The sequence below is a fragment of the Tachysurus fulvidraco genome, chromosome 4 (genome assembly GCF_022655615.1).
Source record: "Tachysurus fulvidraco isolate hzauxx_2018 chromosome 4, HZAU_PFXX_2.0, whole genome shotgun sequence".
NCBI lineage: Eukaryota > Metazoa > Chordata > Actinopteri > Siluriformes > Bagridae > Tachysurus > Tachysurus fulvidraco.
The window spans coordinates 11,879,933-11,905,006 of NC_062521.1; the positions used below are offsets into that span (position 1 = coordinate 11,879,933).

Sequence of the window (25,074 nt, forward strand, 5' to 3'; positions counted from 1 at the left end):
GAAAAAGAAATCGTTTTAATATGTAGTGGATTATAATTATTTATCGTGTGGTGGAAGGACCACCATCACACTATGTTTTCATCTGTGTGTAGTTCCCTCTGAATCACACCACTGCTCACTATCACTGTGCTATTACAGATGCGGTAATAGTGAGCTGCAGCCTTGGGGACGCCATGTAAAGTTACTGCGCATGCGCCAACTGCACGAGTTTTCAACAAGGCCACTAGTGAGAATCATCACTGCTCTGTAGCCCAAAGAACAAAAACTACCTGTGTGCTGGGATTCATATCAGTCAAGTCACTCGTGTTATTGATAACGTTATCATAAAACGTTTATAAGAGTTTATAATAGTTCCCAGTGAAAGGTTCAAATAATAATTGTGGGGAAATTTACACCTTACAGTTTGTAAATAGTGAGCTGCTTTTTTTGTACACGAGTATTACAACTTTGTGTGTGATACAAGGTAACACAAGCATCCTTCTTGTACATGTTAAGGCTATAATATGTTATTCATGGGTTCAGCAGTTAGCAGATTACCATCATCCACAATTATTTGTTTTGATCACTCTGGTGTGTGTCGGAAAATTAAAAATAAATAAATAATAATAATAAAAGTAAACATAATAATAATAATAATAATAATAATAATAATAATAATAATAATAATAATAATAATAATTAACACTTATTTGGTCTAAGGTCAATGGAGTGAACCTGATCACATACAGTGCACAAGGTTATCACAAGTAATAAAGTGCTATAGACCAAGGGCATGGGACAAGAATTCGGGACCTTACTGGATTATACATTGTGTAAACGTTGAAAAGCCAAACAGTTCCGGAGAATTCAGGTCCTCTGTTTGTCCTTTACTGCGCATGCGTGAAAATCGTTTTTCGCAACTTTCTGCATTGAACCGCGCGTGCGTTCGTTATCATCGTGTAATTTTCATCAAAATAAGGTATATTTTGCGTGCTTTTCTTGATAGTTTGCATTTAAAGTCTCTATAGGCTTTAATGTCTTATGTTATAACTTATCTTAAAGTTATATTGCTTAATATCTTTATAATAATAACTTTATAATAACTTTAAATAAAGTGTATTTTATGTGTTTTTACAGTCTTGGGATCAATAATGCACCATAACCCCATTGCCACACAGACAAGCTACAGACAAACAGCATGTTTAATTGAGAAATGTAATTAAACTCTATTTATACAACTATTCAAACATAAATAAATCCAACAAAATGCAAAACAAACCTTATTCAAGCATAAATAGCAATATATAGAATTTATAGCATTATAGAAAAACTAAATAGAATCATAATAAAAGTGACTTCTTGTGCAAATGTACATATACAAGTGTATCATTCTAGTTTTCAGTACATTCTGAGCAATAAAAGTTTTCCTCTGATGATGGGTTGCCAATACGTGACTGTCACATCCATCACAGGCAATCTGAATGATTATATAATGTTTGAAATCATCATAAAATACCACAAAATATTGTTGTATCTCAAATTCAACATTATAATATGTAACTCGTATTCTCATATGTTTTATTTAAAAAGAAAAGCTTTTCAAAAAAATGTCCCATTACCAAAACAGGTGTCAATTCTGGATCATTTGGGTTGATTTCTTCCCCACAGAACTGACACAAAGCACTCAAATCCTCTAAGAAAGTATATAGGGATAAATCAGATTTTGAGACTGAATTAATTATACATTAATCAGCTTTAACATTAAAGCCACTGACTGGTATAAGAATGACATTGATTATGTCATTAAAATGGGACCTGTAAAGATATGGGATACATTAGACAGCAAGTAAGCAGTCAGATCCCAAAGTGTAGGAATATAGCCAAGCATAAGAATATGAGTGACAGTGAAAAGATCTCGGTCATTGGTTCTAATATTTTAGCTCTGTATCTAAAACCTTTTTATATCTAAAAATCAGCAGCATTTATAATAGTAACATTAAGTGTTTGCAAACTTACACCCAACTGACTATCAATTTTATACACAGTAGTCTCAGGAAATCGGAAAGAAATTGAGCTGGTGAGTTTTACAGTACATTGTGAACATCTTTAAGAATATACCTCAATTCTTCTGAAGGCTCTGACTCTAACCTTTACTTTCATCTGTTTTTCAAATCCAGCAGCTTCCACTGTTTTTGTTTAAAAATTGGACTGTTGCATAATTTATTGTTTTCAATATTAAAATGCAAAAATAGATTAAAGTATGTCATACAAGTTTCTACTTAATTGTATGCCTTCCTAAACACAGGCGCAAGCTCTCCGTGACCCGAGAATAGTTTGGATAATGAATGAATGAATGAATGAATGAAATGAAATGAATAAATGAATATAATTAAAACACAGATTAATAAATTCAGACACAGCAGTGTTGCTGAGATTTTGGGTAAACTGTGTGCACTTCTTGACCACATCTTGTTGGTATACCTTGTACAAATATTGATATTCAGTATTTTGGCAGGGTTTTATCAAATTAAGCTGTTGGCTAGGTAGCTTTGGTTTGGTGGACTATTCACAAAACATAAATAGCAACAATTTGTTAAAAAACCCAACGTTGTGGAGCACATGCACCCAATACCATACCAACACCGTTCTTATGTCACATTAATACAATAATTTGTTCAACCACCAAAATAATATTCAATGATACATGTCATCCTCACCTTACATGAAAGGGTGACTACATTTAGTCATAGAATATGTGGAAATGGACCAATATGGATAACTTCGCTATTTTGCATGTATATGATTATTCAATTTAATTTACACGATGATAACGAACGCACGAGCGGTTCAATGCAGAACGTTGCGAAAAACGTCATGATTTCACGCATGCGCAGTAAAGAGGAAACAGAGCAACTGGAGTCTCCGTCTGTAACCGTTGATTTAACGCCAAACAGCTTTTCATCGCCTCGGATTAGAATGGCGTTAATTTTGTTCTCGAGATCTCGGATTCCGTTTATGAAATCATCCAGGTCGATAAAGAACGACCCCAGAAAAGGTAACGATGGCGCTTTGCGTGACTGTGTACGTTTCTGTGACGCTTTAAAAATGGATGAAGTAAAACGGTCTCTTTCTCGTCTTAGCTGCCGTTGTTAAAAGCCGGTACAGTAAAGTGACGTCTCGGCTGTTTATTGTTTGGCAGATAGAAAGAAAACGGCACGAATCAATAGGTTTACAATTAGCTCCCCACTAGCTATTAGCTCCTCACTAGCATGTTGCTATATACCAAACTGAAATGAAAGATGCTAAAACATAGCATGGTGCTATAGCCATGACTCTGTTTTCTTAAGGCTGTCAGGTCTTTATAAATGAAGTCGTTATATTATTTGTTTGTTACACAAGTAGCTAACGTTTAGCGACACAAGCTATATTCACACAGCTAAAGGGTAACATTAACCTATATACTTTTTAATTCAAATATGAAGCAATAGCTGTGTTTAATTGTGTACACTAACTTTAGGAGCTGATTATTAAACGCTCATTTGGGCAATAACAGTACAGCCGAGTGTGTTGAGCTCTTTTGGCTGTATAGCTCAGGTCATTTCCAGAAAGTGTTGCTGTAACACACTGGTAATGAACTTTCCTTTTTGTAGCTACATTGTAGTGTCTATGGCTCTCTGGATCTTTCTAATCTTTTTTTTCACATAGAAACGACTGTTTGGTGTGCAGAGTAATGGCAGCGGTTTTAAACTGTTGTTTTCAGTGTAAGTTAGGAAATGAAAGGAATAAAACCTTTTTTGGCAGTCATGTTAATCACCATGGAGTGAGATCAGTGCTTTATCTAAGCCGCCATGCTTGAGCTGCTGCTTCCAGGTTATTCGAGGACAAAGTCTCTTGCAGCCCTGACACAATAATAACCTCTATCACACACATCTTATTCTAACTGCCAACAAGTCACCAGTTTTATTACACTTGTCATATTCCCAAGATAATGTATGATGCAACTGTGTCGTATTTAATCAAATAACTGTCTTTGCACCGGTGTCATTTGACCTGTATCCTGTATCCAGCTTGTTATGCGTCTTTCATTTGACCAGTTTAACAAAGTAACTAAATTCACTGATTTATATCACTTGTATTTTACATAATACATGTGTGTGTGAACACACTTTGCCAATAAACCAGATTCTGATTCTGATTCTGATGTGGAAATGTTTAGGCACTTATGGAACCGCTAAGAACCTTGGTGAGGTGTCATTTACATTTACGGCATTTAGCAGACACCCTTATCCAGAGTGACTTACAACTGAGCAACTGAGGGTTAAGGGCCTTGCTCAGGGGCCCAGCAGTGGCAGCTTGGTGGACCTGGGGTTCGAACCCGTGACCTTCTGATCAGTAGCCCAACACCTTAACCACTGAGCTACCACATCCCCCTCATTTGCTGCATTTCTGTCATGTAGGACACCTTCCCATTAATCTGACTTCTTTAGCATAGATTATACAGATTTATAACTGTGTCCCTGTTAAACATTAGCTCATGTCATTAGAATTAATTATAAACTGAAAATATAAACATAACATGCTATTTTAAGACTTTGTTTCCTTAATCACAGGCATATGTCATCAATTACCATACATCTGGTTTTGGTATGAGAAGTCAGGACTGTTACAAACTGTTTGACTCTGAGGTTGATGTTAATAATTTTTTTTCAGTTTTACCCATATGTCGTGACTGCACTATTAGGCTAAGAGTCACACAAACAATACTGTGCAGTTCTGTAAAGGGGAAAAACTGCCCTGTCTGTCTGCATGAGTTTTCATGCAATTACAGGATAAGAATACCTTACCGTTGAGGGAGGACAAAGGACAGAGCGATGACGGCTTAAAGATACTTTTGTGGTGTACATCTTAAACATAGTATGGCGAAATAGTAAAGCAATCGTGTGAACACCCTATGTGGACCAATACAGGCTATCGATGAATGCTAAGCTGACTAAAGATGAACTTGAAACACTGTTCTCTGTATTCAGAATGAACAAAAATGTTCACTTTAAAATATGGACAACTGTAGAATTGTTCTTGTTATTTTGTTAGGTGTAATAAGTACTTTCATAGAGCAAAAGGAGGGAACACTGCCTTGTTAAAGAAAACATATAAATAGAATGTATCCAATTTACTACTCACCCCAAATATAGATCATTATTCAGGACATACAGTAAATGGCTAAAGGTTTGTAGAAACCTGATCGTCACCACCCGTATGTGGTTCTTCCTCACAAAGTTGGATTATTTAAATTTAAAATGAGTCAAAATTTTATTATTTATTATTTATCTTCAAACTGCTAATAGCTTACCGTTATTAATTTATCAGTATTTACATTACAATACATTACTAATTAAGGAACTGATCACTTGACAGAGACATCCTGATTTTTAGGATGGTCCTGCTCCTAATGTTATTGATCTGGATGGGAGAGATTTATCACTGAGCAAACATGGAACAAAAAATCTTACAGTTGTCCACTTGATAATCTAATCCAATCTGAATAGGGCCGAATAGGTCTATAAGTCTACAGAACAGCCTACTAGCTGTTTCCCTTCTAAAATCCCATACGTGTACATATCATCATTCATAGTTTAAAACACAGGATGATTTATTATATGCTGCTTAATTAAAGTAGGTTAGCAGCTGTTAATTGCATATCATTATGAATATTATTTTGGTACACTGTCTTCACTGTGAAACCCGAGGTCTGTTTGAGTTCATGTTTATGAATGAACTGTGTTTTTTTTTCTTTTAGGAAAGCTGAAAGAAGTCACCTGCTTTAGTTGTACTGCACAATGCCTGGCTACAAACAGGTACACATAGCTCAAGGAATATTTAGTGAGGAATATATATTTTGCATTTTATTACTGATTTGACTTTTTTATTACTCATTTTGTTTATCTCGGTATGATGAAGCATAATTTCTGAAGCATTCAGTAAATATAGCACAAAAATACAGTAAATGGGCATTATTGTGTCTTGTTTATGTTTAGTACTGGCAGAAAATGTCTTGATCGTAATTCTCTCTGAATCAGTCAGAAAGATTTGGTGAAATGTGAGCCTGATTTTGGTGTCTCTCTCTAATAGTCCCGAGATTCTCAGAGGCAGTTTGGGAGCTCAGACGGTCTCTCTCAGGCTCCATCCTGACCATTCATATGCACGTCACTGCCCACTGAACAGTTCATCTCGTCCTTACTGTTCCGTCCTGATATCCAGCTGTGCTGCACTGGGCCACACGAATGCTGTCTCTCATTGGACAGTTGCACGGTGGATTCACACCTCAAGCTCTCTTTGTGACGACTCCAAAGTGGAGCGCTCACTGCGTTCACTAAAAGATAGAAATAAAAAGCTAGAGGAGGGAGGACCCATCTACAGCCCTACTGTGGACACGGAGAAAGTGCGGCGAACGATAGGGCAACGCGTAATTGATGAGGTGAAGCACTATTACCACGGATTCCGACTTCTGTGGATTGATACAGCCATCACCGGACGCATGCTGTGGAGAGTGCTGAACGGAAACGCTCTGTCACGAAGAGAGAGGAGACAGGTACACACTCACAGTTAACCAAACATGGCTATATGGCAGTGATAATGAGTACATGCAAATGCTTACTGGCATTATTGGTCTTTATGCCTATTTTTAAGTGACTTTCAGGCTTAATAAATAGCATTCCTGTTACAAATTATTTATTTTGCATAAAGTGTGCCCAATATTTTGTAGCTTTCTGTAATTTGGGCAGTTACCTATATATTAAGGCAAATGATCTAAAACAACACATTTTATTTTGCTCAATTGGAAAATACTATAATAATAAAATATTTTAGAGTCAGAAAACTCAGTTCATACTGCTATTTATGGGATCTGTTTTATAATCTGTAAAACGCTTTATTAAGAAACCTAGTGATAGTCAGTTATTTTAGTTATTTATTTTATTGGTAATAGTAAAGTGTTTTATTCATTACAGCCTCCAGTTAATGGGTTGATGTTCCAGAATTCAAATATATTTACAGCATATAACAGATGCATTATTTTGCCTCTTGCTAGAACAAATATGCCATGGCCTAAGAATCCCATAATAAGAAAACCGTGTAATGTAGGATGTAGTGGAATTTTAAATAACAATAAGTTTAAATTAGTCGTATAGCTAGAGTGCTTGTTTAAGTGTTTAGTGAAGAGGTGTTAGTGAAGAGGGCTTTGCTGCGGCACGATAACAATGAATCGGTTGTTCATAAAGTTCATTCTAACACCTACGGTTCCAGAACAATCTTGATAAATTCCTTACCTGCGTGTGGAGAAATGGCAGATCTTTTAAACCCATGCTTAAGGGAATATGATACCAATCAAGGTTTGCTAAGTAACTATAGAAAGGTGGGGCAAGTGTTTTAAACCTGATACAGTGCAGATGCAAGTCAGCAGCGCAGAGAACGGAGCAGTGGGGTGATTTGGATGAACGTGGTGAGGTTGAATGCAGGCCACACAGCTACGTTCTGGATCACGATGAAGAACAGCAACAAGCAAGTTGTAGCAGCCTGATAATGAGATGACAAGGATGTGGCCTTGGTACAGAGGCAAGATCTTCCTGATGTTATAACTAACTGTTATAACTCCAGGGAGATGGCAAGCTCATGTCAGGATGCATATTTAGGAATTCAATTTAATTCAAATTTATTTGTATATACACTTTTATACAATTGACATCGTCTCAAAGCATCTTTACAGAACATAATCATAGAGCAAAAGGTTATTATAAAGAATAATAAAGATTAATATAATACAAAATTCAAGATTAATATTAGATATTTATTTGAGTGTGTTTGTATTGTAGTCTGAGGTGGCTCAGGCAGCAGTGGCACCTTTAAACTCCCTTGAATGGTAAAGGAAGAAACTTTGAGAGGGACCAGACTCAAAGTGGAAGCCATCCTCATATGAATGAAACGGTGGGCCTCGGGTCAGTTTCTGTAGACATGCCCACATAGCATGGCTCAATTGCTGCACAACGCTATTAATTTTACACTGGTCTCTGCTCTCACATCAGGGGAGCTGCTTTTGCTTCCCGCAAATTCCCACAAGGCTCCAGTCATGTTTCTGCACTCACTGGATTAATTAATATAACAGTGAAATTCTGCAGTGGCTCTAAAATTATTACAAACTTTCATTGCCACTTTGATCGTATAAGGTTTGTTGTTTTCACACATTTTAGTGAATTTTTTTTGGTGACGTGACATACAGCTAAGTATGGTGACCCATACTCAGAATTTGTTCTCTGCATTTAACCCATCCAAAGTGCACACACACTGCGGTGAACGCACACCTGGAGCAGTGGGCAGCCATTTATGCTGTGGCACCTGGGGAGCAGTTAAAGAAAGGGGGGAGTTCGGTGCCTTGCTCAAGGGCACCTCAGTCATGGTATTGCCAGCCCGAAACTCGAATCTACAACCTTAGGGTTAGGAGTCAAACTCTCTAACCATTAGGCCACAACTTCCCCTTCAAACACACTAAATGGTGTATACACTAAAAGGAACTAATGCCTGAAGAATCAAACATGCTGCATGTTGAATAAGTGTTCTATTAACCCCAATGCTTCTAGCAAGGCTCTGCACTAAACTTTGGAGCATGTCTGTGGGCATTTGTGCCCTTTCAGTCACCAGAGTAATCGTGAGGTCAGGCGCTGATGTTAGAAGAGAAGGCCTGTGGCATTTCAGTAATAAAATCCATCACAATGCTGTTCATCGGGGTTGAGGTCAGATCTCTGTGCAGGACTCATGTTCTTTATGAAGCTTGCTTTGTGCACAGGTGCATTGTCATGCTGGAACAGGTTTTGGCCTCTTAGTTCCAGTGAAGGGAAACTGTAATGCTACAGATTACCAAGACTCCCTAGACAATTGTGGGCTTCCAACATTTTGGGGGAAAAACCATATATGGGTGTGATGGTCAGTTTTATGGTGTAAGTTCCATTTCCAAGAAAAAAACTGTGCATCAGTTTTCATTGTAGTCATTATTTTTCTGTATTACAACTGTGCTGTTGCTGACAGGAGGAAACAATTTATTGCAGTTAATTATACTTGATTGCTACATATTAAATAAGCTTTTCCCTCTCACCCAGCAGTTCACCTAATTCCCGTTTATTAACTCTATACACTGGAAAATAAAATTAGGGTTAAGGCATACTTCTAATTGGTACAATTGGTTTGATAGTTATACCAGGCCATAAGATAAGATTAAGATTAATGATGAAACCACTATTCATTACACTGATGAGAGAAGGGCTGTTACTGTATATAACGAAAAACCGTTGGCAAGCTATCAGCCAATTGTGACATGAGCTACAATATAGCATGCAAATCTAAAATATAGAATGACTGGAAAGCTAAACACAGTCTTGAGGATAATGCACTCTGACATTAATGAAATGAATGGGGAATTTTTTTTTGTTTTGTTTTGTTTTTTTGGAAGAAGCCAGTTCTAAAATTCACTTATGCAAAAGCAGGGGGCCAGATGGACCGCCATACTGAAGAAGTGAGAATTTTTTATTTGTTATTGCATTATTTCCTGAAATCTGCTGCAAAATATAAGCAGTGTAGTAAGCAGTAACATTATTTTTTAAAATGATTTGCTCATGAATTGTTCGAATTATCGGCTATTTTTAAATTCATTGCTGACAGAAGCAATATGCGTGGTGATTTGATCCTGGTAAGATATTACATTTGGTGCATTGATAGATTTTTACAGGTGGATCTATTTTCGATTCCTTTCAGTTCTTTCAGCTAAAGTTTTAAGATGCTTGAAGTACAAAGATCTCATTGCATTTCTGAGTGAAGGATCTTTCTTTGTGTCCGTGATACTCTGAAATCCTCCATTAGATTTTGTTTCTCCTGCAGTTTGTTTCCTTTTTCTGACCTATTTATTTCTCATCCTGGATAAACGTTGCTTGATCAGAAAAGCTCTGGTGAGTCTGAATTGTGTGTGTCCCCTGATGGCCAGATGCCCAGTCTCTATGTTTCTTTTGCTGTAACTTGATATCCTTCGTGAAACTGCTGCCCTTCAGACAAAGGTAAAATAGGGGTCAGCTAAGGCAATGCTGTAACAGAAGTCATCCCTTGAAGCAGTAGTTTTTTCCTGACTGTTTTTGATAATAGCATGTGGTAAATGAAACTAAACTGATTTATCCGCATCTTTGTCGTTTTCTGCATTGGACTTCAGTGAGGTGAATTTTCTTTTCTTTGTTTACCCGTTGAGATTTGATCCTACTAGCATAGTGCTAATGTCTGACTACCTCAGCTTCTCAGACAGACACATGACTCAGTTGCTGCCTGTATGGCCACATTCCTGTCTGATCTCCGTTCAGACTGAAATAGAAACATAGATGTGGTTCTCTGGTGTTGTAGCTCGTTTGACTCAAGGTTCGATATGATATATATTTTCTGAGGTGCTTTTTGGTACACTGTGGTTGTAAAGAGAGATTAATTGAGTTACTGCCAGTCAGGCGATTCTTGTCTGATCTTTTACACCAAGGTATTTACACCTACAGAACTTCTGCTCACTGGCTGTTTTTGCTTTTTTGCAATCCAGCTTACTTTTGAAATAATTCAAACCATTTTACCTGGCACCAACATTCATACCAGAGTATCTAACATCACACTGATGTTTGATGTGAACACGTTAATGTGAAACTCTTGACCTGTTTCTGCTGCTTCTAATTATCAATTAGCTGATTAGATAAGCGAATAAATGAGCAGACATACATATGTTCCTGATGAAGTGGTCAGTGAGAATATAGCTCAGTGTGTTTAGTGTATGACAATAGAACATCCAAGGATTGCATATTAGGTGATATATTGGTTTAAGTTGGGATTTGCTTTTTGATTAAAAAAAATTATAAATAAAATATCATCTTGGCGTACTACACATGCTGTGTGGTACATATTTGCTCTTTTAATTCACATATTGTAATGACTCATTTTGGATTAGTTGTATGTAGTACCCAAAATATCCTACAATATCGGCATCAATGGAATCAATATGCCTTGTAGCTTCAAAATTAGTCTGAGAGCACGCTTTGGAAAAGTTTCAACCATCATTTGGTTATAAAAGAACTCTTGAGAGCACCATTCATCTTCAAATTAACACCTGAAATAATATCGCACAACCATGGATCTAACAAACTCAGAGTCCAAATGTGTCTGGAGCTGTCTCCCAGAGCTCAGAGAAAATAATAAAAAAAAAATACAACGTCCCATTTGGAGTCTCAGCACATTAATGCATAAATCTTCAATAATTAATAGCTATTAGAATAACTACCAATTGTAAAAACTATAAAAACTATTGGTTTAGTTCAATAATAAATCTGGATTTTAAAACACCTGGCTAAGAAATAAACCATTTGTGCATATTGGATAAAACTTATTATTTTATAGCAGGAGTAGAAAACTTTTTTAGTTTGCCATTTGTTTGTCTATTTCCACCAAAACTGTTGTGAATTCAAAGGAATTTAAATGAGCAGAGTGTAGTATGACTATTATAACAGTCTTAGAACCTACAATTAGTCCTCATACAATACATGTGGGCCTCCTGTATAAAAAAAAAAAAAAACACATTCCCTTAGCTTGAGTTAGCATCTCCTGATGCTTACTACTGCTATTCCTCCTTAGTGTCTCTTTAATTCTTATTCGCATTCAGCCCAGAGGCTTTTGATGTCATGTCTTATCCTCTTTTTCTCCCTTTCTTCTAAAGCCACCAGAACCCATGCTTCTTTTTTTCCTCATTTCTTTTTTCCCCTTTACCCCTCTCTGACAGAGGTGATATACATGTCAATAGGGGAAAGCACAAAGCTTCTTTTCACACTCTTTGTCTTTTGTTCATATAGGACCGCAGACATGCAGGTGGGAGAGAAGGGGAGAGGAAACTAAAATTTCTCTACTTGTTTGTAGCACTCGTCTGTTTTTCGGTCATTTTTCTTGACTGTGATTTTTAGGTTTCGTTATTGCTATAACTGTCCTGTGCTAATTTACCATTTTTAAATCAGATGTTCAAAGAGAGCTTGCGATTCTTGGACGACCTCACCAAGAATGACAAAGAAAAATGGAGTGAGAATGGGGGATGGGACATGTGGATGGAAATGGCAGAAGGTCAGGAATAGGGTCCTAATTAGACTTTGGGGATCTATATGTAATTGGCTCTTGCATAAAGCGGCCATAATTAAGCAGGTTAATATATTCTGACCCTTTACGATACCATCTTATAGTTACGTCTAATTCCATATTAGACAACACTGAAGAGATTATGCAAAAATAACCAAGATCAAGTAAACAGAAATCACTGCTCAATCTGATCTCTAACAGAAGTCCCATTTTCACATCAGCCGATACGTAAGACACTTAATACCTGTATATGATCGCAGCAATGGTTCATGGTTGAACAAAATTAGATTTGCTATGCTGAAATGCTATGTGTATATACTTTTTTGCAGTTCCTAAGGACATGTGCAGACTTATTCCGACTTCTGCCTTTTCTGGTATTTATCATCGTTCCGTTTATGGAGTTCCTGCTTCCTGTTGCTCTGAAGCTTTTCCCCAACATGCTGCCATCCACCTTTGAGACAAAGTCTAAGAAGGTGCAGTGATTTTTACTTTCTGTTCTTCATGTGCAGCGAATACTTGTTGGATTGTACACTCTAGGGTTTATCTATAATCACCACTTTGTGTATGGTGTATGTTTTTGTGAAGCAGGCCTTAAGACTGACTAGTCACCATAGAATTTGAGTAGGCTATGTGGATTATTTTAGGCCAAAAAGCCTTTGAACACTATTTAATATGCTACAGGAAGAGAGACTGAAGAAGGAGCTGAGAGTGAAGCTGGAGATGGCGAAGTTCTTACAGGACACAGTGGAGGAAATAGCACTGAGAAACAAAGCAGACCAAGGCAACGTGACTGAGGAGTTTTCTACCTTCTTCCAGAAGGTAACACCACTATGCTGATCTCTCTCTGATCACAAAGCTGATCACAAAGCAATCGTCACGGCTACGTCGGTATTCGGTATAACTTGCTGTGCAATATTGTTTAATAACAAACCAACACCAATAACTCAAACTTCAAATATTTACACTGACTGCTCCTCATCTTTAACTAACATTGATCACTTTAAAACTGATCGCAACCCCGACACTAATCACACCAATGAGCTTATATGACTGAGATTCATATTACTATACATGCCATATATCCACACGAGTTTAATATACAGGAAAAATATATTTTGTCTGGCAGTATTTTGATTCTCTTGTGGTGTGCATTGGAAATAAAAACATAGTGACAGAAGTGGGAGAAAATAGAGAAAATACATGTTCTTTAGTGTCCAGTATAACTCCCTTAAAATTAATTCATGTCAAAAACATTAATCAGGTATGCAGCTAAAGTCTTCGCAGCATGACACAAACACAATACACACCGGCCACTTCCCACAAACATCCTCCCCACACCTATCAAAGTGAAATATTAAGCAGGAGTTCATTAAAGCTTTTGCTGTTCATTTCATTATTATCTGTATACATCTGTCAAGCACATGCTGCTGCTGCTGACAGGAAGAATGCTTACCAATGGTTATAATTCTTTATTATAATTAATACTGGTCAGAACTCATTACTGTGATTAATTGTAAAGTCATGTCGACACTATACATTAATATGTAATTCTGTTTAACGTTGATCAAACACTGATGCTTATCACTTTATCTATCCATTAATCTATAATTAAATTAATTAAACACTACTACACTGATCATTCTGATTTATGCTGATCATTACTGGATACTATTACTACATTTGACACGTATGTATTGACAGGCACCTATCCCAGGATACATTACTCTAATTTAACCAACATGCGGGTCAGTTCGAAACAGCAAACTGTTCACACTAGTATCTGATATAGGCCACATTTTAAAAGGTAATGTGAACAGCCAAACAAAAAAATCAGATCTGAGCAAAATATCCGAATTGAGCATTAAGACTTGCAGTGTGAACGTGGCCTATTAGTCAGGTCCAGGTTTCCCTAGCCAGCTTTAATCACAAAACAGGTCTATATTGCCCCCGTGTGGTCATGCTGCATTCATATACACACTTCAACACTTTGCATTCAAAAATTATCAGCATTTTTACTTTCGATTAAATTCTTATTTTCTTCCCTCACTTCAGATCCGGGACTCGGGTGAGAGGCCCAGCAATGAGCAGATCATCCGATTTTCCAAACTGTTTGAGGATGAGCTGACCCTAGACAACCTGACACGGCCGCAACTGGTAGCTCTGTGCAAGCTACTGGAGCTGCAGCCCATCGGCACCAACAACTTCCTCCGCTTCCAGCTGATCATGAAGCTTCGCTCCATCCGTGCTGATGACAAGGTGCCTGGTCCAGCACTGCTTTCTCTTTACTCCCATTTATTCACAGTCTGAATTACACATCAGCTTTGTGTGTGTGATCTTGTGTTGACAGCTGATAGCAGAGGAAGGAGTGGAGAGCCTGAATGTGAATGAGCTGCAAGCTGCATGCAGGGTTCGAGGCATGAGAGCGCTGGGAGTGACAGAGGACAGGCTTAGAGACCAACTCAAACAGGTTCACACTCAAACCCACTTCTGTCTGTTCCGGTTTGTCAGATTTGAAGTTGAAAGCAGACATTTAATTGAGTTTTTGTGTGTGTGTGTGTGTGTGTGTGGCAGTGGCTGGAGCTACATTTGAACCAGCACATCCCCACTTCTCTGCTACTGCTCTCAAGGGCTATGTTCCTTCCGGACACTCTGTCACATGCAGACCAGCTTAAAACCACACTGCAGACGTTGCCTGAGATAGTGGTGCGTACATCACACATGCGTATACCCACCTCACAGAGTGTGTGAGACATTTTCAGTCCACACCTGTTCCTGTAGTATTTGTTTTGTGTCTGATATTAGTGTGCTTTTCCAGACTAAAGAGGCACAGGTGAAAGTGGCAGAGCTTGACTTCTCCAAGGTGGATAACAAGACTAAACTGGAGACCATGCTGCAGGAAGAGGCAGCTATTCGCCAGGAGAACAGAGAGAGGGAGCTGGAGAGGCTAGCCGAAACTGCAGAGAAAGCCAAAGAACAGGTTGGAGCACCTGTCAACCACTTCAGCTAACACACAGTATTATTACAACATTTCATTTCTCACACAATTATGGCCCAAACGACAAAGATTAACTTCTGCTTCATTGTGCCCAGTGTAAACTTTACTTTAAGAGAAATCTACAAATCCCATAGTGAATCAGTTCTATATGTTGTATGGGCAGAACATTATCTAGCTGTCATCATTATTCCCCTAAAGTTACCAGTTTACAAATATCTTTTTAAAAAAAGTATCGAGATGTTCAGAGAGCAGAAGATGATGCTTTTGGAAATGTTTGAGATGTTCATAGAGCAGAAGTGCAAGCTCTTAGAAAAGTTGAGCCAGTGCACTTTATTTGTAAAGAATCCATAGCACTCCATGAAGGATAAAATAACTCCTAACTCATGTCATGATGCACCAATCGGTAGCATTTCCCCTTAAAAATAATCTTTTTCTGCCTTACTGTATAAATGATTTTGGCAGATGTGTATGAAGGTGGCAGTAATTCTGGGAGACATGCTATGTAAGTAAATAGCTGTACTAAAGCAATAAATTAGTTAGCCTGGCAGTGTATGGTCCTCCGAGGGCGTGTGAAAAAAGCTGATGTATTCTGGGCAAGAGCAAAATTTTGAACCTCTGCTTTTTCATGTTTCTTAATTTTCTCAGAATGGATGAGCCTTCAACTGGAACCAGACAGCGAGTGCACTGTGCCTCGCCTTTCTTTTCTTTTATTCCATTAACATGTGATTTGAAATGTGATTATCTGGTCTATAATGCAATTATTCTGCCATTTAGACTCCCACAAATTGTTTTGTATTAACAAATGGTAAATACTGTACATCCAGACTTGATTTGGAACACTAATGGAAGGTTTTGCATGTGTTTGCAGAAGGAGGATGTGGAGGCTGACACGCGGGTTGAAGCTGATCTTGCCGATCTTGCCAGCGTAGATGCGGCTATACACTCGGAATCTTTACGAGACACAGCACCAGTGCTGGAGGGTATAAAGGTATGATTAACACACACAGACAGACAGATTCACATACTGCAACACTCAAGCATTTAATCCTCAATCACTGTGACGCTTTATTTTTATTTATTCATTTTGTTGATATTAATTGTAAAGCGTCTGTGTGCCTTAAATGTACATTAACATAATAAACAAGTAGCACTTCTGTGTATGTATGTTTATATACTGTATATATTCTCACTCACACACACACACAAACACACACACACACACACACACACACACACACAGATGCACTCACACAGACAGACACTGATGCATTCACACATGCGCACACACAGTCACACACACAGTTACACACACACACACAAATGCACTCACACACACTGATGCACTCACACATGTACTCACACAGAGTCACACACACACACACACACACACACACACACACACACACACACACACACGCACTTTAACATGGCTAAAATATGTTGTTTCTTTATTCATTATTACTTTTACATGTTTAAACAGTTGAGCCAAAACAAATCTTTATTTACAGAACATCTAGCTTTCAGCTATTTTCAGCCATTCTCAGCATGTGACCTGACTGTAACTGTGATCTTGTGTGTTGGCTTATTTTCTTCTTATGCTGCTGTCAGTTTGAGCTGTGGCAGAAGTATCTGCGCATCAAGGTTCTGTACTTCTGTGTATTCAATCCAGACAACAGCACGCTGGCTCTTCTGCTGCTCAGAACTAACTTTTATTTATCTATTTATTTTTATTAATAACTTGGAAAAAGAACCCAATATGATTTCTACTTGACTAAACAGTTGAGAAGGAGCAGAAATAGCCGGTGTAGCTATTGGTCTGTAGCATGCTTCTCTTTCCACTGTGTTTGTCTTTACCTGTTGTAAATCTCTTTCAGTTGCCGGTGAACCCAGTCCGCATGTTAAATATGTATTGCTGTTATTGATTCATTCATCTTCATGCCGTTATGCTGGGAACTCTAGCCACATGATGGGAATACACACAGTCAAACAAAAACTAAACTGAACTCAGGATTGAACTCAGCACCCTGAATCTGGGTTACAACTTTATGCCTCCGTGCCTATTGCTGATATGCAGATCTTTTTTTGTGTGTGTATGACTTCCTTCTTGTATGGTTACTGCAGTCACTCAGGGTCTGTCCGTGTCAGTGAGTGGTAAACACACGAAGATATAGAATAAGTCCTGTATACATGTTCACTCATCAGGGAGAGGAGATCACTAAGGAGGAGATCGACATGTTGAGTGATGCCTGCACCAAACTGAAGGAGCAGAAAAAACTCCTGACAAAAGAGAAGGAGGAGCTGGAGGATTTGAAAGATGACGTGCAGGAATACACTGAGGTAAAAAAAAAACAGCACTTTGTCAGCAAGTTTTATGGGGAGATAGACCCCCCCGGGAATGACTATGTTTTATAAACTCAGGGTTATATCTGGCTATTGTATTAGCAATGAGTACTATATACTACCCAGGATAGTGAGTTTTATCTATGCATTCTCACTTTCATCAGCCTCAGAAACTACAACCAGACACACACACATAATTCCTACTGATGGTTGCACAGTAGGGGTCAGTGTCTCACTTTTGTACTGCTTTTCAGTCTATATCTTCAGGCAACTGTGGAGTAATTGAAGTAAACAGTCAATTAAACATGCTGAGGCAATTCTGTATGTTTTTCCATTTGGGGGGGAAAGCTACAACAATTAGCTTCACATATCCTCGAGGAAGCACGTGTTTAGCCTTTGTGCTTCTTGATCAATAACGCCATGACAAAGACGGCTAACAGACTTAAAAAGAATACAAGTTTTTATATATATATATATATATATATATATATATATATATATATATATATATATATATATATATATATATATATATATATATATATAATTACTAGAGGAATGTTCTTTGCACTAATCACCTGTTTTTTTTTTTACATTCCAGGATCTAGAGGAGATAAAGAAAGAGCTTTCTAAAACTGGGCAGGAGAAAGAGGTGGAAGAGTCTACAGCCAGTAAACATCTGTCAAAGCGGGTGAACCGCATGATCAGTCGCATGGATAAGATCATAAATGAGTTAGAGAAAGACAAGCTGGTGCTGGATGGACAGATGGACAGTGCAACCACGCCACCAGTTGGGTAAGAAAGTGTGAATTTTGTTTGATTTCTTTTTTTCTTGTACGTGTCAGAATATTTAGCTGTGTGTGTGTGCGCGCATGTGCATATACTATAAGCTGTGGGCTGTCAAAATGCACTTTACTATTTGAATACTTTTTTTTCTACACGAAAATATATGGAATAGAGTTTTTTTTTCTAAAGAATAACAAATGCCAATTGTCACGTGAAAGGGATTTCAGTACAAACACTTTTTTTTTTACTGGACTATAGGTCTCCAAATACAGTGGATATATAAAGAGTCCACATCTCTGATAAAATTGCTGGTCTTTGTGTTGTAAAAATAAATATACAGTATTACACTATGCTGGAGTTTTTGGCCATCGATGAAATTCTTTAACAATTCAAAATTATTGGTCAACAGTAATAGTAATAATAATAATAATAATAATAATAATAATAATAATAATAATAATAATAATAATAATGTTGTATTGGAATACATTTTTTTAAATGCAACTGAAGCCTTGACAGCCCGAGTGCATGTAGTCTAACATTGTGTCTGAAATCACTCCCTTTCTCACTCATTCACTATTTACTATATAAATCACCGTGGTGTTAGTGAGAGATACTCTGGAAATGATTATTGTAGCCCACCCTTATATCAACAACCCAAATATTATAAATCACCCAATAAACTGAAAGTGCAAAAACACAGAAGTAATAAAAGCAATGTTTTTTTATTAAATACACCATTAGAAGTAGCAGTTGGCTTTAGGGCTTTAATATTTTATTTATATTGGCTGATTCTGTAGCCTTCCTTTCTCGTAAATGAGGTAAAAAAAAAAAATCATTACACGGTGTAGAAGCGAGCATCAGTTGTGCTTTAGGAGAAATAATGTAATGAACTATCGAGGGAATAACTTTTTAATGAATTTGGAGAAAACTTCATCTGATGAACAGGGAATGAATTCAGACACAACATAAAGTGTATCCGTATCTGCAGTCTGTGATGCATTGTGGGATGTGGTGTTTGTGATCCTCAGTAAAATGGTGGTAGGAGCTAATCATAAAAGAGGTTCTGGGACTACTTCAGCTTTTGTTTGCATTTACCAGCTTTTGTCGTATTTATTTCTTTTTTTTCCCCTTTTTTAATAGATTTTTCTTTGAGAAATGTAATGACTTACAAAGGTAAGGAAAGACGTTCGGTGCGACGTGGGGTGTTTTAGCATCTCAATGCCATTAACAAATATTTCCTGGGTCACAGGCTATCCTGGGGGTTCATTATAACAATCAGGCTCAGACACATGTTAATATAATTTGCTTGTCATTGATTAACTTGGTGCTAACAGGTGGATTAATTTAGTTTGTTATGTGGATGTAAAGTCTTATGTATGATTCATTTCATACAGCTGTTTCTCAATGCCTGAAAGTAGTGAGTTTTGTATTGTGCTAGAAACCACTGAAGTATTCAAGCCATCAGTCTGGATTTGACAGTTTACACTCGAATAATATTTCCATTTTATCTTGTGAATTTGACCAGTGAAATAAATATGAAACCACGGTTCAGGTGTGTTATTGAGAAGCAGTGCCATCATAGATAAGACTCTCTTGTTATTACACCACTTTATTGTTCTCAGTGCTGCTGATAATAGAACAAATCAATAACTTTTCACACAAAGCGTAATTGCTTTCTTGTCCCGTGCTAAAGTGAAAAATAACATTTCCAAAAGCATTATGTTTAGAAATGTTATAATTCGCTCAAGTACAACCTATTATTCATAATAACCAACACCTAAAATGAATATAGAATCATTTTGTATAGAAAAGGAAAACATACTGAATGTAAAATATTAAGGGTAAATTACATGTAGAAATGAAAGGTTGTTCAAAGGGGTTTGGGAATTTTTAATACAGTGATTGCATGAGCTTTAGAAGGTTTATTGCTCGTTTAATTCCACTACTTTGTTAGTGTGTAACTGTTTCCTGTATGCTGCGTGTTCCTGTCCTTTAGGGAGAACCTGATTAGCATCAATGAGCTCATTGCTGTCATGAGGCAGATCCAGAGCATTCCGGAGCAAAAGCTGCTCAGCATCGCCGACGCGCTGGATGAAAACAAGGACGGCAAGATAGACATTGACGATGTTATCAAGGTAACAGTTTATGCCAGGATGCGGGTGGGTAATATGTGCTGTTATGGGAAAATAATAAACAACAATAATTTCACATTTTTTTATTCAGTCAAAAAGAAATAATGAATATTTAAATTATATATTCCTCTGATTTTCTCCACAATTTGGTCACCTTCCAATTACCAACCAACAAGCAATTCTTCTTTATAATATGACAGGTGGCAAATAGGGAGGGTGAAGGCAGTGATATCTTTTTAAATTGCTGCACATGCTGCATCACAGGGCAGTGGAATACACACACTGGATGCGTTATCTGCCATGTTCTGCTGTTTACTAGTGTCAGTGTGATTGCCAAGGGAAGAGGAGTAGGCCAACCAACCCCATTACAAAACTCAGACTGGTGTATTGTTTGTATTGAAATAACATACTGTTAATTAAGCTTCTCATTATCTGATCTTTGTGTATATGTGTGTGCGTGTACGATTTTGCATGTTTCAGGTGATGGAGCTGATCGATAAGGAGGACGTAGACATCGCCACTTCGCAAATGGCAGAGATCATGTTGATGCTTCAGAAAGAGGAGAAGCTGGTGGAAAAGGAGAAAGCTAAGGAGAAGGCTGAAAAGGAGCAGGCAGCTAAAGTTCAGTAAAACTATGTTCATCACAGCAAGCTACCACTCAACAGGAACGCACAGAGGAACAACTGGTGCTGTAGCCACTGGTTTCATACTTGAAAAAAATAAGAGTAATGAAATTATTTTAAATTAAATAATTGCTAAAAAAAATCCCAACATTCGTTTCAACATCTAACCATCAGCTGGCAGCGATGTCACGTCATATGTCATGTGAGCTTGGCTCACTGGTTTTTCTTTTGCACGTCGTCATCATTCCACTGCCACTGCTGGCATTCGGATTCAGTTATTTTGTGTTATTTTGTTTAAACCAGGTTCTTTTAAGTCGAATTCATTAGTAGACACCACTGAATGTAGCTCAGCTGGCTTTTGAGCGTGATTGTAATTGTTTAGAAACCAAAGGTAAACTTGCAAAGCTATTACAGAACTCAAGGTTAATATGCAAATGCTACAGACTGAATATCAAGTCATCTCATTGAGTGAGCCTCAGTTATGTATTTTGGTCTTTATTTGCTAATTATTCTGCTGTGGCTTTGAGTGAACAAACACATCTTTCCTGGTTTTATAAAAATGACCTTTATTGGTTAAGAGTTGGTCAGCTGAAAATCCCTTTTACCCCTTTATGGAGTCTTGTGGATGTGTATAATACCTTTTCCACCAGAAAGAACCGGGTGCTGGTTCAAAGTTGGTTCCAGTGGCGAGCCTTCTAAGAACCGGTTTGCCTCTCCATGGGCTAGAGAGCCATCACAGAGCCAAGTGTTGCTTCGCTGTATACGTGTCATCTTTCTCAGCATCGCTAGCACTCAAACTGACTTGGTGAGAAAGGGGCATTTGTTTATATCTTTGGCTTCAGCCAGGCAGCAGCCAAGGGTCAGATGTCAAGCCTCACCACAGTAACCACCTGTATTTATGCAGCTTGCATATCTGCATTTGGGCCTTAAACCGCAATGAATTTATTGCACATTAAATCTGATTATATATTGTTTAAAGGGAGCAAGATGTACTGATTTACAATTGCACTATCATTATTTAAAGCTTTTTTATTATTGTATTGCAGTTGTGATTCAGACTCAGGAATATTTGTGTAACGGACTGCAGGTTAGGAGAGAAGCAGGCAGGAGGAGGATTTAACTGAAAGAGTTGTTATGGTATGTCTCTGCCCTGAATGTGCACTACTGACCAACTGATTTAATATACACTTGCTAATTGTTGACCATCCAACTGAGCAAATTCAACAGTAGTAGAATGACAACTGACTGAAAAGGCAGGGGGAAATTCTGAAAAAAGTAAACACTGTATATTTTATTCAGTGTTCAACAAACATCGAAAAAGAAAGAACTGATTTTAAATTAGGCTTTGGCTCCGAACCAGCACTCAGGAAAAGGGGCAAAACTGCCTTGGTGGAAAAGGGGCATTAGTGGACTAGTTAACCTTGGAACAAATGCAAGCTTTAGACTCATAATTCAATAGGCCGAACTTCTTTATGAAACTGTTGGGTGCTTGAATTATAAGTGTGTGTGTGAGAGAGAGAAGATGGAGAAGGCTCTTTGCAGTACAGACATTGTTGGTGTGTCTAGGTCTCGGCTCAGACCCAGTATGATGAGGTAAAGTAAAAGTGTATTAAACATTGGTATACTTAAGGTACATTATCAAAGGCGCTAACAGTGTTACCCCGACCCCAGCCCCTGAAGCAAGCGTTTCTTAAGTCTAAGTGTGTGTGTGTGTGTGTGAGAGAGAGAGAGATGAAATCTCTTTGCAGTGCAGACATCGTTGGTGTGTCTAGGTCTCGGCTCAGACCGATTATGGTGAGGCCAGTCTGGGTACAGTCGCTTCAAGGACTGGGTAAACACTCGCACCATAGATGGACAGGGCAGCTAGCAGATACAGACACACACATTGTATTATGTCAGCATAACATAGTTGCACAGGGCACAGCAGACAGTGAATACATCACTTCTACTCCTAAACATGTCATAGAGAAAGAACAGTGTGTCTGACCTGAAAGCACCGTGTCTGTGTTGCATCAGAGAGACAGATAGCTCTGTTTTGGAGTCAGGGTGCCTTTTTCACTGCCCCTATCCACCAGAAAGAACCAGGTCCTGGTTCAGAGTTGGTTCCAATGGTAAACCTTCTAAGCGGTTTGCCTTTCCATGGGCTAGAGAGCCGTCACAGAGCCAAGAGTTACGTCACTGTATACGTCTCATCTTTCCCAGCACCGTTAGCGCAGCAGCGGCAAACACTACATCAACAATGACAGATGTTGCTTTACTGTTTATGCTCATGGCTTTGCGAACCTACATTGGCATCCAAACGCAGCGAATCCAACGTGTACGTGCATCTCCATGTAATTTGTATAAACAGAGGTTGCAATTGAGAATAACGGAAAGTACATAACATTATTTTATCATTAACACAGAAAGAAAACTACCTGCTATCATGTGTGCTGTTAATTAATACACTTTTACTTTACTGCAGTATAATCAAACATTGGTATACTAGAGGTACATTATGAAAGGCGCGACCAGTAGCCCCGCCCACATGCGCTAACAGTGTTACCCCGCCCCCAGCCCCTGACCCGAGCAGTTCTTAAGTCTAGACCAGCAACGTTTTGGTGCTACTTAAGAACCACTTTTCCTGGTTCAGAGCCGGTGATTTGGGTGTCGAAAAAGAAATAACTGATTTTAAATTAGGCTCTGGCTCTGAACCAGCACTCAAACTGCCTTTCTTGGAAAAGAGGCATGTCTTTGGCTTCAGCCAGGCAGCAGCCAAGGGTCAGATGTCAAGCCTCACCACAGTAACCACCTGTATTTATGCAGCTTGCATATCTGCATTTGGGCCTTAAACCACAATGAGTTTATTGCACATTAAATCTAATTATATATTGTTTAAAGGGAGCAAGATGTACTGATTTACAATTGCACTATCATTATTTAAAGCTTTTTTATTATTGTATTGCAGTTGTGACTCAGACTCAGGAATATTTGTGTAACGGACTGCAGGTTAGGAGAGAAGCAGGCAGGAGGAGTATTTACCTGAATGAGAGGTTGGGCAACTTTTGTCAAGTGGCTGGAGACTATTTTTGAGTAAATGACCCTAATTTCCAGGAAAGAGTTGTTATGGTATGTCTCTGCCCTGAATGTGCACTACTGACCAACTGATTTAATGCTAATTGTTGACCATCCAACTGAGCAAATTCAACAGTAGTAGAATGACAACTGACTGAAAAGGCAGGGGGAAATTCTGAAAAAAGTAAACGCTGTATATTTTATTCAGTGTTCAACGAATTCAAAACCAATCGGAGCTTATTTAAAAGAAGAATCCAGATCAATAGATTTATTGTTATTGAAAGTTCACATGACCCCAAAACAAGTCATTTTTAAATCTCTGTATTGGCTCTGTAAGAACATTATCTATATAATCACAGTTAGCAATCAATTGAAAACACAAAAAGCAACCTATTAAGTCAAGATTACAATAAAAGTCATCAACGTGTTTGTTCAAATATAGTCATAAATGTCACAGTACCTGCTGTTAAAAAGATGTATGCAAAGTAGGTTTTTTATGCCTCTATATGTTACAACTGTACAAGCATACAGTGGATTGGCATTTAGTGGTTAAATTCAATGAATTTATTTTCATTTTACAGTTTACCAATATCAAAGGAGGTATGTAGCTTGATAATTGATATAGTTTTATTATTTAAATAAAATTTATTAAAAGAAGCACAAATGATATCTTTTTGATGAAAGGTAAGATGAATTTACTGATACTGTTTATCAGAACATTAACAATCTGAATTTGGTTGTCTTAAAGTTTTTAAGTCATAAAATATATGGAAAATCTAGCTTTTAATTTTGCCTTGACTGATTCTTGTGTATAAATATTCATATTCTGAAACGGGTCGTTCCAGTTTAAATAAAAATAAATAATATGATTCCTGGAAAGTGTTGTACCATTTCTTTTGCATTATTATTATTATTATTATTATTATTATTATTATTATTATTATTATTAATACTAATAATAATAATATTTTTTTTAACACAT

The 25,074-nt window shown here is 37.7% G+C and overlaps 1 protein-coding gene across 6 annotated transcripts; it reads left to right on the forward strand.

The window, feature by feature from the left end:
• The first annotated feature begins 2,814 nt into the window (after window positions 1-2,814).
• Window positions 2,815-24,961, forward strand: letm1 (leucine zipper-EF-hand containing transmembrane protein 1). 6 transcript variants are annotated; one of them, XR_007140376.1, is made up of 17 exons: window positions 2,815-3,034; window positions 5,777-5,834; window positions 6,109-6,568; window positions 12,489-12,632; window positions 12,841-12,978; window positions 14,212-14,415; window positions 14,507-14,626; window positions 14,731-14,862; window positions 14,975-15,136; window positions 16,023-16,142; window positions 17,357-17,491; window positions 18,096-18,289; window positions 19,424-19,456; window positions 20,280-20,418; window positions 20,896-21,036; window positions 22,085-22,175; window positions 23,986-24,961. XR_007140376.1 is itself a non-coding variant. In XM_047812266.1 (16 exons), exons 1-16 carry the CDS (start codon window positions 2,830-2,832, stop codon window positions 22,088-22,090), a joined length of 2,391 nt encoding a protein of 796 aa, XP_047668222.1. In that variant the 5' UTR covers window positions 2,815-2,829; the 3' UTR covers window positions 22,091-24,961. The 6 variants fall into 6 exon arrangements, 4 of the variants coding, with proteins under 4 accessions (XP_047668222.1, XP_047668223.1, XP_027006030.1 ...); XR_007140375.1 differs by having other exon boundaries at window positions 20,896-22,175; XM_047812266.1 differs by having other exon boundaries at window positions 22,085-24,961.
• The last annotated feature ends 113 nt before the right edge of the window (window positions 24,962-25,074 follow it).

Bases quoted from the DNA above. Each gene is read 5' to 3' on its own strand.
- letm1 (XM_027150229.2), top strand. From the start codon at position 2,830: ATGCAGAACGTTGCGAAAAACGTCATGATTTCACGCATGCGCAGTAAA. The intron at 17,492-18,095 runs GTAAAAAAAAAA...TTTACATTCCAG, and splicing joins ACGTGCAGGAATACACTGAG to GATCTAGAGGAGATAAAGAA. The intron at 18,290-19,423 runs GTAAGAAAGTGT...CTTTTTTAATAG, and splicing joins GCAACCACGCCACCAGTTGG to ATTTTTCTTTGAGAAATGTA.